At 32.6% G+C, this 18,194-nt stretch overlaps 1 protein-coding gene across 1 annotated transcript; it reads right to left on the minus strand.

Annotated features, from left to right (window-relative positions):
• Positions 1 to 4,091: 4,091 nt before the first annotated feature.
• LOC127870061 (uncharacterized) lies at positions 4,092 to 5,063 on the minus strand. The gene has a single exon (XM_052412720.1). The coding sequence runs from the start codon at positions 5,061 to 5,063 to the stop codon at positions 4,092 to 4,094; it is 972 nt and encodes a 323-aa protein (XP_052268680.1).
• Between the last annotated feature and the right edge of the window lie 13,131 nt (positions 5,064 to 18,194).

Raw genomic sequence — 18,194 nt, forward strand, 5'->3', positions numbered from 1 at the left:
TGGACAGTATCCAGAAAAATGTTTGGTCGGCAAATTGCGATTTATATGCAAAAAAAGAAAGACAGTTTTTAGTAATGAGGAAAATAAACAATACTGATAGTTATCTATTAACAATACTAAACTTAGTGTTATAAGTATGTTCATAAGTATTTTATTTTAAAATACACGGCAGTTGAACATAATCTCTAGACCCACTAAAAATAAACTGTCCGATCGATAAAAGAAGAAAGGTCCTACTAGCCTACAATGACCAAGGTTTTTTTGCGATCTTGCATGAAACCATAGTGCCGTTCTAAGGTGTCTGTTTCTTACTTCATTCGAGATGATGGAAAATCATGATCACGTTCAACTGGAGCAAATAGAAAATATAAATCCTATACTAGAGCATTCACGAACGTGACGTAGTATATCCCCGTCGTTAAAAGGTGTAATATGAAGCAAGATGTTATACATTTTCTAGTTGAGAATGGAGCAATTGTAAACGTATGATGCTAAAAATCACTTATGCACAACTCCATATCATCTGGAGCAATGCTGGCAAGTTAACATCAACGTCCATTGCGATTGTATTTAACCCATTAATTTGTTTCGGGACTATTATAATGACATAAACAACCAAAATTAGTATAACATTTAGTTACCAAATCTGTATTGTGCATGCTTCAAGTTATGTTCTTATTATGAATGGTATATATTGTAAAATAACAATCAGTGCATAAAATAGGATCCTAACATCTTTTCATTTCAGATAAAAAATATTAATATTACAGAAAGAACATGGCTTGCAAATGTAATTATGTTTATTTTACCCCTGATAGTATTCCACCCGCCAAATCCGACTGACGCCATCTTGGGAATGTTAGTGACTTTGGAATCAGAAAAATTTAGATTGTTTACATTATAATGACAGCTTCACTGATGTTTACATAAAAGACATATGGTCGTATATATACACGCTTTAACACGTCTGCCTATTTCTTGAAACCCATATGCAATCGATGACGATGTGACTACTACAATATAGTCACATGTTATTTTTATAATAAACCTAAACGTGTGATTGAGTATTGAATCAATTTTCCGCATATGACGCTAAGCTTACCATACTAATTGTCTCCTCTGATGTTTGTGAAAGTCGATAAGCTAAGAAAAAGATCATGAATGAATGTCCGGTGTTACTTGTGAATGACGATTACTCATCAATGATACCATAGAGCTATGTCCGGTTTTACTTTTGAATGACGATTGCTTTTCAATGATACCATAGAGCTTATACAGATTCAGCTGCATTCTGGTGCGCGATTATCTGCAAGTATAGGCGTCTTGTGTATACATTACAAACATTCTGATGAATTCTTAACAAAAATAGAACTTGAATGGGACGGTTAATACGTTTATCTTTTATTCCGCAGCACGAAATTACAAACGGTATGCACCTATGTTTCGTTATGTAAAATCTTTTCACAACAAGTGCATGATTCCCTCATCATAATCCATGGTAAAAAATAAATCATTATAATCTGATGATTGTATTTGATTTGATCAAATAAATATGCGAAACGAAAAGTACATGAGATGTAATAAGCTAAACATTGCTTGCACAATGCTAATAAAGTGTGGCAACATCAACACTTAACACTTACTTTTCGAATGTGTAGGAATTTGTCGCCGAAGTTGATTATCATCACATTTGTACAGATCTCAAATGGAATTTAACTTTAATCGGAACATACAAAATTCATCATACGAAAATAATTTCAACACGGGAGATAACTGATTTACTGCGAGCGGAATTTCCAGGGTAATGCTCTACCTTGTAATGTATGCGTCCTGTTTCTAGATTAAGAATTGATTCAACTTTCAATAATACTATCTTGCATGGTCCGATGATCACTTGACCCTCGGAAAGCACAATTCTGGTTGTTTACATCGATATCAGAACATTAAATTAAGTAAGCATAAACCTAAAACATTATTATTTCTTTTATTATGTCATACATGTTCGATGAAGCTCTTAATATTTAAAAGTATAATAATATTAAGTATCCACGTTTGCTAGTCGTTAAATTATTAATAATTAATTATATAATTAAATAAGTTTGTGTTCTTCTTTTCATCTCAGTCTTGCTTATAATTACCCATGAATTAAGACACAATGAGACGTTCCAAGTATGTAATCATTTCAAATCAATCTCTTTACCACAAGATAAACGGCATCGCCGTCACTTCGTCGGACATAATGTAAAGGAGATTAAGGAACCTATTTGTTTGCAAATTATACTTGAACATAATGGTGTTGTAGTACATATTTAACGATTGTATATGTGTCAATGGCTACAGAAATCAGTACAGACGAGGAAAAATCACATTTTCGTTTTTTGTCACTTTGTAAAAGATGAATGCAAGCATAAGTCAAATCCAAAATTTTAGGTTTCTATCTATAATAGTTTTTGAGATATTGAGTTTTGAACACATGCACCCTTTATACGATCTTAAAGCTAAATAATGGTTTTCTATTTCAATTGACATTGACAACAATCTCTTTTGTAAATACAGTATACATGTATTTACCGTATTGCATTCACACATAGATCCAATGCATTAGCTACACTGACAATGATTTTTACATTTTATGTGCGAACAAAGCAATCATTTGAATACAGTGGTTGCTATGGTAACGAATTTACATAAAATACATTAATTTCATTAAAATTGTTTAAATATCAGGAAAAAAACTAAATATTTACGTTTTTATAAAATATATGATAAAACTGCTTATAGTCAATGAACTTTATTTCAACATGGTGTTTATTTAATACATAGTAACACACAGAATCTAAGAAAATAGGTTGAGTTAAAGTGCAACATGTCCTTTTTTTAGAAAAGATCCACATATTTTACAGTGTAATGATTTCAATCCATTTAAGACTTTGCACAACGTAAACATCATATATGTAATCTAATAGTGCCATACATATATGCTGGTAAAAATGTTTATGTACAGACATTTTGCTGATGGTAACAATGGTTACCATGGCAACAAATAGATAAAATATCCATTTTTACTGTTTTGAACAGCATAAACACCTAATTTTATTAGTAAATCCTTTCCCATACATATCAAACATGAAAAAGAACATAATTATTTGACCAAACAATTTAATTTATGGTAAAGGGTTGTGCAGCTGTAACAAATTGAATTATGATGTAAATTTAGTTTTAACTGATGCTGATATGCATGCTGCGGCTTATTATTCGTATGTTTCCATTTGTAATTAATTTGGTGCCAATCAATCTGGCACAACACATATGAAGAAGGTATCTCTCAGCAGTTTCGGTAACATCATTAAAATTGTGTGTTTGTATGTATATATGTCTTTTATATGATACGAGCAGCAGATTAATGTGCCCGTTTGAAAAAATTTACACACATTTCTAAACAGAAGATGTATGCCTCCCTTCACTTCCGTACATACATTGCAAATAAGTTATATAGCCCTAAGTTAGCCCAGCATGCAAATCTACTATGTAGGTAGGGACACTGTCTTGGTTTTGTTCTTGCAGTCTACCAGCCGGTCAATCATTATTAAATGCTTGAATGTATTTTCAACTGCCGATACAGAAATCTATGAAATACTTATGACAGTTGTTTTTTGAAATTCCAAAGATGACTTTTAACAAGTAAAGTCATTTTATGGATTTCGACGGCATTTCAAAAGTCATATATATTGATCTTTATTGTATGGTAGCTATTGGCCTTAATAACGATAGGCTCATACATTTTGAATATTACACCATTATACCAATTAACTTGTATGTTGGTCAACGCGTTTTTATATCTCATGCGGAAACTAAGGAATGTACTGTCAGACCGGTCATACAACCGACTTACCGAATGATATGTGCAAAGCCATATAACCCCACTGTTAGATGGTGGGAGAGGTAACAAATAAATGATCTCTGAAGAAAATATAACGTGAAATAACAATGAATTTTAGCATGATATGACAAACTTTGCATGCATTATACAGTTAACATATACCAGCATACATCACTATTAAATAACAGTTTCAAGAGTATACCTAATTGAGCTATAGTTTATTGAAATACACAGAAGGCTCAGCAGGATTTTCACTCCGATCATAAAGTTCCTTCGGGGATGGGTCGTAACCGAGCAAGATAAAATCGTCCTTAAATGCGTCTCTAAAAGCTTTAAGATCTTTCAACGGAACACTTGCAAAAGCCTCTTTTTGGACTGCTTTACTTTGTTGTTTCAGCTTTCCAGGGTCCGATCGCGCATATGCTTCTCTTGCAATGTCGATAAACCGGTCACTTGTCATCGACATAATCTGTTGATTACTAAGTTCAAGTTTAATGTCCTTCTCAATCAACCCACGCATCTGCAGTTTTAACCAAAGTCTTTGCAACGCCTTATCCCATGTTATGTGTTTTAGCACATCTTTCTTCCATCCGAACGGTCCTCGAATACTATCGGTAATAGCATCATCTTTTGTAAGGTTTGATATATTAGTTTCCAGTGCCGTAATGGCATTTTTACTGATCCCTATTTTGTTCATTACATAAGAACCATCTTCTGCTATATTTTCTAATTTGCCTATAAAGGTGAAGAAAGACGAACACGGTCTGCAATGTTTCTTGACGCTAGAGATGTGAGGATTGGGACTTTCTTTGTGAAGTTCAGAGTATGTAACAAATCGCACAAATTCTGCAAATGTCACATCGTGGCCGACTAGTGCTGTATCATTATTGTGCTTAGCTTCCTTTCTGTTCGATTGTTTGGAATTATTCATTCCTTCTCTAAATTGTGTTATTGCCTTTAAACCAAAATACATCCAAAAGATTGGATTTGGCGGAACAAGTTTATCTACATATGCAGATAAAAGTCTTGAATAGGGATTTCGAACGAACATAAAACTAAAGTGATCGTGATTTAATGTAACATTTGTGTTCAACGTAAATCGTTTCCCTATACCACCGTAAACCTCAGACAAACTAACGTCATATGGTTGACTGTATTTGTTAGGATCTTGCTCAGTGGCCATCACGAATACCCTGCCCCAAAACGTTGAACCCGTCTTCGCCATGGAACAAAATGTAATATTCCTGTGTGGAATGTAATGCATGCGAGAAACTGGCACGGATGTTCCGTGGTCTAGCTTTTTTTCTAAACAAAGACGTCTAGCTAAGGCAGCGGTCTTGTATCCATCGGGTTCGTTTTCTCTGTCATCATTACGGTCATGGGACGTCGAAATATGGGATGAAGTGCTTCGTAATCGTTGCAACACTTCTTCCGATGTTGCTGAATGTGAGATGCCCTTTAATAAATTAAATTTACAGGCATTAATGTTTGCTTCCTAAGTTTTGGAAGTAGACAAGAATTCGTGTTTACCAACTGTTTATATCTATGAAATAATAATCGTCTAGCCTGTTTTAAGCAACTTTTATCATTCACCATCCTAGCTATACGAACTAAACGTACATCTGTAACAAGTGGCGTGCCCGTATGTAATAACGTCAATTCTTCTACATGTATTGAAAATCGTACATTTGGGACTTTTCTCGATATGATGTATGCAAACCCTAAATATAAACATTCATCGTAACGTGCATTATTTTTATTCATTTAAAAAAACATGTATATCATTTCTACAGGAAATGTCTATAACGTCTGTGTTTTTACTTTCACATTGTATATGTTGATCAATTATACTTATAACAAGTGAACATGCATAACACGCATTATAACCGGATATTGATATTCTTCATGAAGGAACATTTAACATTCGGGAAAGAAATTTCAAATTAAGGATTCAATTTAGGACAATGAAAATCAAGACATAGTTACACGAGCAAAATTGTGTAAACTTCAGTTTTTCTAGAATACAGGACAGAACGTATAACATAACAAAAACTATAAAAGTAATTTTAGCTTGGGTCAACACCAGTCAATGCAGTGCATTGGGGGCTAAAACCGCTAGCCTTATTTAACATAACTTATAGTTCAAAACACAGAATTAATCATAAAATACAAACGTTCGAATAATCATTAACCTCAAAACATAGGAAATAAAGTTTTAAACGCGATTCAAAGAATAATAAGTTATTAAAAGCAACAAACTGTACAAACTGTTTTTATATTGGCCAAATCTTAGTCTCATTAGTGTCTGGGCAAAATGTTTTGACTAGAGAGGTACCATACATTACATTATTAAAGTGATACAGTATGAAATGTTGAATATATTTATTTAGACACATTTTTGTCTTAAGCAATTGTAAGCAAACTTGAAAGAAATGCAACATCATTTGCAAAAAATTTAATCAACGATTATTTCTTAATATGCACGTCTGGGAGAATTCTATAACGATCATAAATGCATAAGAGAAACAGACCATTAAATGATATGGCTTCATTTATTTTGAATAAAATGCATGGTAGGATATGAGCATTAATACATATACACTAATGGTACTTAATATTGTATCGTTGAATTAGTATTTAGGTGTTATAATGTATATTATAATTACTTACAAATTTATTGATTAAACACATGACTGTATGCATATGTTTGACGTTATTTTAACCAGTGTCAGTGCTCATGAAAATCCCGAATGTTGACAATAACCAACAACATGTTTAAAGTTATCGATATTCTCTGCCAAAGAAAGTTACTTGTTCATCCTCGTTCTGAGATTCGACGCTCCATGTGATTTCTAAAAATATCAACAGTGGTAGTATTGAAAACTCATCTATTGATATAGACAGAGGTACTTGTATAACAGCAAATCTGAACTTAAATGTACCTCCTGAAAATTTTCCATTTCGGTGACACGCTTTGTAGTATACATGCGAATCGCATATTTTCCTGCAAAGATTAAACAAGAAATACACTATTCAATGGCATATACGTTTTAATTGATGAAAAGTGAATCAAAATCAGAAATCTTATTAGTCTTACTTATGTGAAAAGAAAAGAAAAAGCAAGTTATGTTATCAAAACATTGGTAGTAATATTTGGTGACAAATAATGAACGCTTTAAACATGCGCTTACCATAGATCCGCGAAAATATATGCAAATCCATTATTCATGAGATATAAAGCACGTCTTTCCTCACAAATTGTATTGAAATCAGTTTGCAAAAATGAATGATTTGTATGCTTTTGTTCACGTATTTTTGTTTACTTTGGTGGACTAAATGATAATGCAAATTATCTTGTTCTTACTATTACCAAACACGGGGACGCAAAACAAAGTATACTGAACAAGAAAAACAAATACTAGTATACAACAGGCAAACATAAATTAATCGAATGACTCAAATAACAAATGTCATATAATTACAATATATTAATATAACCATATTTTGCAAAATAAGTTACTGAAAAATGTTTAATAATAGTATATACAAAAAGATCAAATATCAATAATTTAACCAAGTTGATATTTATGTACAACATATGTTTGAAGAGGTGTGTCATTTTTATGAAAACTATATATATATCACATAAATCATGGTTTTACCCACTAATGAATATTATTATATACAAATATTTAAAAAATCACAATTTTGAAAGTTAACGTAACTGACATATACATTCTCTTTCCAAAACGTTTAGCACCATGTTCAACAAAAATGTTTTGATGGCCTTATCAACTATGATTTAAACGTAAAAAAATGTCATTACCGCAATCCTGCTCATGATTGATTAGGTTCACCTGGATGAAAAAGACGATAACAAGGAGGCAAAACGACATAATTTTCAGTTTGTGACGCCAAATATTACGAGGTGTTGACATGGTCTGGTTTGGTGTCCGAACTGAGATCCAGCAATATTAGTTCATTGAACCTGAAAATACAGCATAACAACAATAAATCCGAAATAATAATGTTAACCGAAAGTATATATGAATTAGTAAAAGTGATTTAACGTACATTTGTATTTTTAAACTTGCAATAATTTTCGCGTCGTTAATAATAAACCATAAGGTAATTAAAATGCACTTAAAATATGTGAGGTCTTTCATGTTTGATTTGTAATGCTGTGATGTTGACGTTTATGTACACGCGTTTGTTTCCTGTTATTTCTGAGCTAATTTGAAGTTCGCCCAATTCAACCGTTGTATCATGCTTTGCATTCACCGTATTTTTTTATTTTATTGTTTAGGGTTTTTGTATGCAATATTGTAAAGTGCATTTGTCATTTGGCTTAAAAAGGATAACCAATGACGAAATGTATGCCCTGGTAATTGCAGTGGAGTTTTATTATTGTTTTATTGATCATAGCATTAATTAGGAATGGTGAAAAATAAATAATTCAAAAATGGTCGCAGTCAAAGGCTTTTCTTAACGTTCATATACACATTGAAGGGGCCTTTCCACGTTTAAGTAAATTGACAAAATAAAAAAAAATGTTTCAGATTCGCAATTTTTCGTTGTAGTTATGATATTTGTGAGGGAACAGTAATTCTGGACATTTACCATTCTCTAAAATATCCATTATATACATCTGTTAACGATTAAAAAACCTGAAAATTATAACGCGTTGCAACGCGAAACGATTGAATAATTTTTAGAATTTTGTTGGTGTCGATATATTTTGTTACATAACGAGGATTGCTTATATAAAGTAAAAAATGCATCACTCATTTGGCAAGCACGGATGGCCGAGTGGTCTAAGCGTTAGACTTTAAATCCATGGATCAGCGGGTCGAGCCCAGTTGGGGGTTACGTTTTTATATCTTTCATTTTATTCTGTTTTTTTTTACTGGAGCTTTTTGGGTCCAATGTTTACATTTTGCAATATAAAGCATTTACTGACAAACTTCAATACATGCCAAAATCTGTGAAAATGTCCCTTTAAGGTCCTTCAACACTGCCATTTTTGCGAGATACAGCACGTACTTAATTAGACGTTTAAAATACTGTTGTTTTAACCACATATTCTAAAAAAGAAAAAAACAAAGGGCCATAATTCTTCTACAACTCGTCGCAGTTCAAATTCAAACCATCTACATATTAAGTTTCTTCACGTGTTAAGGTTTGCGCAAGATCCACTAGAGATGAGTTAAGAACACAAATACCGGGACGTACACACGGGTATAAATAATAATGTTATTGAAAAACATTTTATTTGACATAATGAGACGATACATAAATTGAAGACTGAAATGGCCTCGGATTCAATATCACTAAACTTACAATTGTATATTCGTTTGTATGAATTCAATTGCAGTTTATTCAATTGGCGTCCATGAGAAAACGTACTATTTATAAAAAAAACTTGAGAATCCTATTGAATGAATTGCTTGCGTAATAGCTCTTGTGCAAACAAAAATAGCAATAGTTTATTGCAGTAAAAACACAGTACTTAACCCACATGTTGTAATTTAGTTAGTTTTTTCCTTCAATACAACAAATAAAATAGCTATAAAATGACGATCTATAATAGTTTTTTTTGCCAAAAGTGTGCTCTTTTTGCCAGGTAAACGATCATCTATGTACATTCACCAACACTGTCTTTCAATCATTTTTGCTGTCTAGCCAATTTCAGGATGCAATATTAACTGTTCAATTCTCTTGTCCAGTCAAACCATAGAACAACGGCGTTTTCTAATGGCGTCTCACAAGCCAATGATGTAAAATAACTGACATTGTTATTGGCGTCGCACTGAAGTGCGGCGACTAGTATTTAATACGTTTTATTCGCTTATTGGAGGAGAAGTAATTTTACGGATCAATGTATATATTTTTGTTGTCAGAATATCTTGCATAGTGGTGATTTTTTGTGAAAATAAGTGTAAATAAGTACTGCATTTGTGCCTATTACATTTACTACAACATTTATTGCCAATAATGCAAAGGTAATTCTTTTAATTAACAACTGATCACAGGGACTGGGCAATAATATAAGATCACAGGGACTGGGAAAATACGCGAACCGGTGAAACTTTCGGGTTTTGTGTAAAAACAAAACTTCCTTGTTCCACTATCCTAGCAACCACCTAGTTACTAATAAAGGCGCTATAGAGCGCAAAGCGCGACACGTATTATTAATTGTAATAATGAGTCTTGATAAAGGAAGCAGCCGCTTATTATTGAGGAGCACCATCACAGCACCCCCTGTCTCATTACTGTCAAGTCCTCCTACAGGTTTTTGTTTAAGAACCTCATATAGAAGGCCGCAGGCCTGACCCGTATCCTGCCAGTGGTATGGACCCTTTGGTATGGACCTTTAACCCCGCTCACTATCCAGCGTTTAAACTTCCGTTTTTACATTTAAACCGACTATAAATAGCTTATTAATATTTTAGTTAGAAGGTGATTTTTCAAGCGGTTCCGTAGTGTAGTTGTTACACGCTCGCTTCACATTTGAGAGGCCAAGGTTCGAGCCCCAGTAGAATCAAATTATTTTATTTGTATTCTATGTTAACTTTTTGTTTTGATGTAGACATTTTAGTTTAAATAAATATGCTTTTTTATTGTAATCATTTTTTGTTTTTAGTATGCCCATGAAATATATGTGTGAGAGGGTGGGGGGTTCGTAAACACATTAAAACTTTTACAGTGTTTTCATATCAATGAGTACTCAACCCCTATCGTAAATGAGCAACGTAAGCATAAGTTCAGAATCATCTCCCCTTGAAGATGAGAACAATATGCAATTACGCTTACAAGATGACGCAGATTTTTTAAAACCTACACAGTTCTGTTCCACTAATGAAAACTGCACACGGATGCCAGTAAAAAAGGAAACCAATGTAAATAAAATGAACTATGAAATATTTGGGGGTAACAACACAAAATCATAGATAATGGTTATTTGGGAGTTATGACACAACATCATACATTAAATATAATTATATTAAATAACGGAAATCGTATTCAGTTATTCATTTCCAAATGCGTGTACATCAATTAAATGATCGTCAAGCTGTATTTAAAACAATGTATTTTCAGTTTATATGTTTTTAAAAACAATTCATTAACAATCAGGTCTACATATAGTAAATATTGTATCTTATCATTGGAAAAATAAACATCAACGTTAAAGACCTAAATAATTTGTACAAGCAACGCCTTCATAAAAGACAATTGACGTTGATTTAATTTCAGATGATATGCCCTAAATTTGAACTGTACCAAAGTGATGGGCTACATGACTTATTTTTTATATGGAGAGAGAAATAATTCTTACTCTATGACATGTTTTAAAATTTAAAGTACATGTTACATAAAAAATTAAAACATATCATATTAAGCCATAGATTTTGTTTTCAATATTGTGTAATTATACCGTTTTGATTAAAAAAAATACCGATCAAAGGTCATTAATTGTTTCCTCACTTGAGCATTTATTGCTCATGGGGACCTTTTGTAATGCCGTTATAATTTCCATAAGTCCGATGAGATGTTACTAAAAAAACGTCTGTTCTTGAGCAACAAGGCATTATATTTAAAAAGGAAACACTATACAGTCATGATCATTTGATAAGACTCTTTTTCAAAGAACACTTGTTTTCTTGGTAAGTTAAAGATTCGCCTCTATTTTTTTTATACCTAATGATAAAATATGACATTTCTGCAGTGAAATAACAGCAGTGACAAGAACAAATTGTTATTTTCACCGGTTAAAAGAACAATTTTTTAGAACTCCCTTTTCTATTTTTAGATTATCATAAGAAATGTTTTATATATTTTCTATGATCACGAGTGAACTAAAATCGCCATTCCACCGAATCCAATACAATTTCTTTTTATTTTATGATTTTTCACCGTTTATTAACATTGTAAAAGTGTTTAACTGGAGAATTTCGCTGGTATAATAACGTCATTTCATCACACTTATGACGTCATTTGATATATTGAGGCACGCCACGGGAGAAACTCCGAAATAGGGTAACTTTTCAGCAAAAGAGAAACAGCTGTTAATTATTTTCTTGAAAAAGGGGCATAACAGAAACAGAAAATGTGTTCGTGTCAGTTCAAGATCGTTTGTTATTTCACTCGTGATCATAGAAAAATAATATTTTCTATGATCACTCGTGAAATAAAGAAACGATCTCACACTGACATGAACAAATATCCTCTATTTCTTTGCTGTGAAGAATTAGAAACAATTAAACACGAATTATTAGATAGATAGCTAGATAGATTTATTTCGGCAAGGAATGCATACATGGGCATTTACAACATGTACAAAATATAACAATATCACATACATGAAGATAAACATACCATGACATACACAACAACACCAAGGATAACACAAAAATGAGTAAAGCCATGTTTCCATTGTTGTCCTTTGTGCTGGTGGCAGGACATAGAGTGGCACTTATAAAAAAAACTGTCCTATATACGTCCATTCTAGTGCATTGCTCAAACAACTTTCCAGAAATTATGTTTTTGTTCTTCTCTTCGAAATATATTTGTCGGTTATAAAATAGAAAGTAATACTTACGATGATATCATTATCATAATGAGCTATGATTGATACTCAATATATAAATGTTACATGATCAGCGAGAACATATAAAACATTATTGATATTAAAAATAGGGTTAAAGGTCTTCTGACTGTGATTCATTATTACAGAAAATTAAACATATGTCACAATATTTTATCAAAATAACTAAAGTTGAAAATTTGACTTCATAACCGTCACATTTTGCTAATTGTGGCCTTTTATGAAATCAGCATTATAGTGCTTTCGATTTCTCTTGTTTTTTTTAAGACATACAATGTATAAATGTATATGATCATAAAACAAAGTGTAACCATTTAAAAGCAATAGTGTTAAACATGTTATAGAAGATATGCTAATATATACTTTTTGACGTTGTGGTTTCCTTTTGATTACAAAAACAGGTTTACATGTATGGTTTTTTGTGTGTTTAAGAAAGAAACACAACATAATAATTATGAATAAGGACGAGTTGCATAAAGTGGGTAGAAAGCATACTGGACGTGTTTATGAAAGTTTAATGTGTTTCCATGTTTGTTCAAATATATGAAGTTTATCATTGTTTAGGGCTATTCCTTTGTCAATTTGAATTTTCAGTTTTAAATTATTGATCAAACATTTCATTGTAGGAGTTTGTTTTCTGTATTTCATGCTAAATATAAAATATTTCTTTAATATAAGTATGTAATTCACAACGTTATAAACCTCTTGTATTTTGAAGGTATTTACCCCTAAACTGATGTCATAGAGAGATAGTTTAACATTAAATTGTTGTTTCTCTAGAAAGATTGCCAATTCATTCCATAGAGATTGAAGATGTTTACACTCCCAGAAAAGGTGTTCTATTGTTTCAATGTGTTCAATACACATATCACATAGATTTGTGTTGGATAGGTTGCACTTAAAAAAATATTTATTTGTAGCTATGATTCTCTGGATGTATTGATATTGTAACTTTCTCAGTGTGCTATCAGTCGTTGATTTATATGGCATGACAAATATTTGTTTCCAATTAAATTCTTTTTCTCCAAGAAGGTTTTGCCATTTAGTTTGAGTTTAGAGATTTCAGCAGGGTTTTTAATTTGAAGTGTGTACAATATTTTGTTCGTTTTGTTTGGTTTTGCAATTATGTTTTTTACGATGCTTTTTGAGTACATGATGTGTTATTTGTATTGGTAACAGCTTTAATATGTATGGGAATACTTTTGATCAATGTATAGTACATCAGGAAATTACTTGTGGGTATTCCGAATATGTAGCATAAGTTATCAAAAGAATAGAAGTCATTTACTCTGCAGTCGTACAATTGATCTACATATTTTATGTTTCGTTCAAACCAATGTTTATAGAAAAACGTTTTATTGTTAGCAATTATGTCTGTATTGTTTCATAGATTGATTTTACTGTTTATTTTGGTTTCTAAATTATGAGTATCTTTACACCATGCCAATATAATATTCGATAGATATATGTTTTGGGTTGAAATTGCATTTAAGATATTATTGTCGATATTACATTTAAAAAGTAAGGAGTCACCATATTTTTAAAGAATTTTCTGGTAGAATAATTTGCATTTATTCGTATTGTTATTATCTAAATATCTTTTAACCCAACTGCATTTTATTGCATTCATGAATGAATTTATGTCCGTTAGTCTTATATTCGATCCTCGCAATGTTGGTTTTTGTGTTCTTTTTGAGGAATTCAAGTTTATGTGATCAGAATTCAGATAAAACTAGTAATTTGCATGAACAACTAAGTATTGGTAAAACGCGAAAGTTCAATGTATATTGTTCTTCAGAAAATATACAGTTGTAACGTTACTAAAATTAGTATTTAATAAAGAAAATACTCTGTGAGTTCTTTTAATTACATGAGTGTCATTTAAACAATGTACGTTTCGAAGAGCTTTCTCAAAAAAACAGAATACGTAATTTTCCCTGGAAAAAGCTGTTTCAGCTGCAATGTTATCATTGTTATAATAATTATTGTAAACTAAAATGATGTGTATTTGTTCAATTGAAATACCAATATACTACATTAATAGTTAATCTTTTAACTGCATAGTTTTATTTTCATAAAATGAAAATAAAATCAACAATTCAGTTTTTGGAGCAATGATGTCAACACAGACATTGGAGAAATATATCAACTACAAATATTTTTCTCAACCATGATGTTGTAATGGGACTATTATCTCAAGATACAAGTATTTATATTAACGTATTAATGTTCTGGTTTTGTGATTTCACAGAGTTCATACCACCTAGATAGCAAATATATGTGCACACTTGAGTGATTTGTATTCATTTGAAAAATCCAGCGGTGAAGTAATGTATGTAAACATTGGTTACACTTCATAACTTTCTAATTTAAAATTGTGTATGGAAATTCCTGTAACGACGCAGATGATAAAAATGATAAATATGTTTTTTATTCAAAGTTTCTTTTTTTAATCAACTTACATTAAATATCTTTTGACGATTTGAAAACCTAAAAATTATAAAGCGTTGCAACGCGAAACGATAGAATAATTTGGAGAGTTTTGTTGTTGTCGTTTAAATTTACGATACTACGAAGATTGCTTATATAACGTATAAAATACTATAACTGTGTATATTCGGCGGAATAGCCGAGAGAGCTATTGCGTTTTAACTTCAGCCCAGGGATGGTAAACTTTGTTGTATTTGTTATTTATTCTTTGTTATACTTATGCTCTTTAGTTCCGATGTGTACATTTATCAATTTGAAGAATTTACTGACAAACTAGAAAAAAGCCACACTCTACGCACAAGTTCGTTTAATGACTTTCTGTTATAGCATTTATCGTCTCTGCTCTAATTATTACACTATTCCGACAAAATCTCGTCAAATTAAATCAAGATTTTTGCATTTTATAGTTAAACTACACAATACATTAAGTGTCACTAAAATAGCTTGTATTATATCGATATATAAACACATGGTTTGAACAGCAGATCGTTGGTGCGATTTATTGATTCAGTGTTCAGTATGCTAGAGTTTTTTTAAGATTAATGTATCATAATTAGTTAGTAATTCAAATAACACAGAAATGAAACTATTTGTACCCTTTTCAAAATGTTAACATTGGCATAACTTCATGTCAATGCCCCGCACATGTGCATTTAACACATTTTATTTGACTTATTTTTACGTCGAGTTTAACACGCTCTAATAATGCTACATACATAATAATAAATGAAACATTACCTGCGACACGGCTAGAAACACCATCGGGATAAGAAATATTTCCGAAGCGCATACAGCACACAAATCAGTTTGCTTTCGTTCAGTTCATCTGTATCGAGCGCTTTGTATTTCAAGCGGTTAAATAACAATGTCGTTCAATCGCGCGTCATCGTGAATGATTTAGATCGGATGAGAGATCATCCACGCACAAGTGCTTTCCTACCCTGCGATCACGCTTCAGTGCCGTCGATTCATGTAACAGCATCCTAGTAAAGACCGACGATGAATTTCTTCAACGTATGTATATTTCGCATTGTTACACTGAAATTTCAACCGCGCTCAACATACTTGGGTTGCGAAATATGTTTTCTTTTAGTCTATCAGCCAGATGGGTTGGGGTGTACCACTCAGGGGGGCAAAACAACACCTATCTTACTTGATTGCATACTCAATATAAAGTAACAAAATGTGTGATAGCAATCTCAGTTGGGCAGCTATAAGTTATTATTGAGCTGTTTCTATGGCAATCGTCAGGCTTTGACTAAATAGCTAGTTTAGCTAGTATAATTCTCAAATATGTCTTCAAAATTGGTTCTAGAAAAAAAGTTTGGTGTTAAAATGAAGATTATGTTTATTACCTAGTATGATCTGCAATTAAATATGCAAATAAGTACATTTGCATATCTATGAATATTAATGAGATTGCAAGAAAAGTTCCTAAAAACTAGCGAGCGTCCAAAATAGTAGGGTCAATGTATGAAAAAAAAAACTTCAACCACTCAAAAATTGCTACAAAAGGTATTTTAACTGAACCTGGTAGGGTAGAAGCTTCTTTAAAACATATCAAAAGTTTATCACAATCGGACCTCCGGAAAGTTTTTTTTCAAGATGGCCGCTAATACCTATTAATGATCACAACTATGTAACTATACAATCAAATTTGATGATTTTGGTGTCTATTCCTAAGTTTCAAGGGGCAACGAACACATAAAGATCATCAGACATTGTTTAAGTGTACAATAGTACTCAGAAATCCAACATGGCGTCGAAAATTGCCGCCAAGATGGCCGCCAAAACCTATAAATGATCATAACTATGTAAATATCCACTCAAATTTGATTATTTGTATGGCTATATATGGGTTTCAAGGGGCAAATAACACATTTAGATCATCATACATTGTATAAGTTTATTATATTATGGCGTCCAAAATGGCCGCCAAGATATCCACCAAAACCTATTTATGATCATAACTATGTAACTATCCACTCAACTTTAATGGATTTGGTGTCTACGTTTCAAGGGGCAAAAAACATAAAGATCATCAGACATTGTTTAAGCTAACAATAGTACACACAAATCCAACATGGCGTCTAAAATGGCTGCCAAGATGGCCGCCAAAACCTATTATTGATCATAACTATGTAAATATCCACTCAAATTTGATTATTTTGGTGGATATGCATAGGTTTCAAGGGGCAAAGAACACATTAAGATTATCCGACATTGTTTAAGTTTACTATATTACACACAAATCCAACATGGCGTCCAAAATGGCCGCCAAGATGGCCACCAAAACCTTTTAATGATCATAACTATGTACCTATCTACTCAGATTAGATTATTTTGTTGTCTATACCGTGGTTTCGAGGGGTAAAGAACACATTTCGATTGTCAGACTTAGTTTAAGTTTATTATGTTACACAGAAATCTCACATGGCGTCCAATGACACAATACGAAGGACCGCAAGTCCATTACTTTTGACGTGATGCTTGTTATGTTAAACGCCATAGTTTGGACCTGTCGCAATTCCTGGATTTTGACAAGAGGATCGATATGTTTCAGCTTCAGGCAACACTGAATTGGCAGGTAATGATGCGTATCTTGCATCAGCAAAGACAGTACCCTGGGCTGTTGTCAGTCAAATTCTTGCCTATGATTAATATGTACAATGGGGACAAAGCGTGCATTCTGTCAACATAAGTCTTAGTTTGCAACCTTGCCACAACCTTCACACCATTGTAACGTTTGACCAACCCTTGTATTGGAAAGCTGCCAAAATCATCATTGATGCGCCACAAATAGTTGAAAATATTGTTCAGAATTTGGTATGTTTCATAAACGTATGAACTTGCTGGGGGGGGGGGGGGGGGGGGGGGGGGGCAAAGGATCCCTCATGGAAGAAACCGCTCTCAAAACAGGCTGCTTATTGAGAAATGCAATTGTGCACATTGTGACACGAAAAGCAGTCCAGAGGGCTTCACGGGACCATCTTATTGTTGAAAAGTGCATACACAGCCAGCTTTCAGCAGAAATTACCAAAGAAGATCCAGACATTCAGATGCTGCTGGATCATGCCAAGGATTTGTACTCTTCCCTTTTGAGGGGAAAAACGACGCTAGCAGATGATATGTTATGCGATTTTGATCAAACTCGAGAGGGCTACAGAGAAGTAGACACATGAAATTGTCCAGACCTCAAAGACAAGCATAGTATGGCTG

The sequence above is a fragment of the Dreissena polymorpha genome, chromosome 2 (genome assembly GCF_020536995.1).
Source record: "Dreissena polymorpha isolate Duluth1 chromosome 2, UMN_Dpol_1.0, whole genome shotgun sequence".
Lineage (NCBI taxonomy): Eukaryota > Metazoa > Mollusca > Bivalvia > Myida > Dreissenidae > Dreissena > Dreissena polymorpha.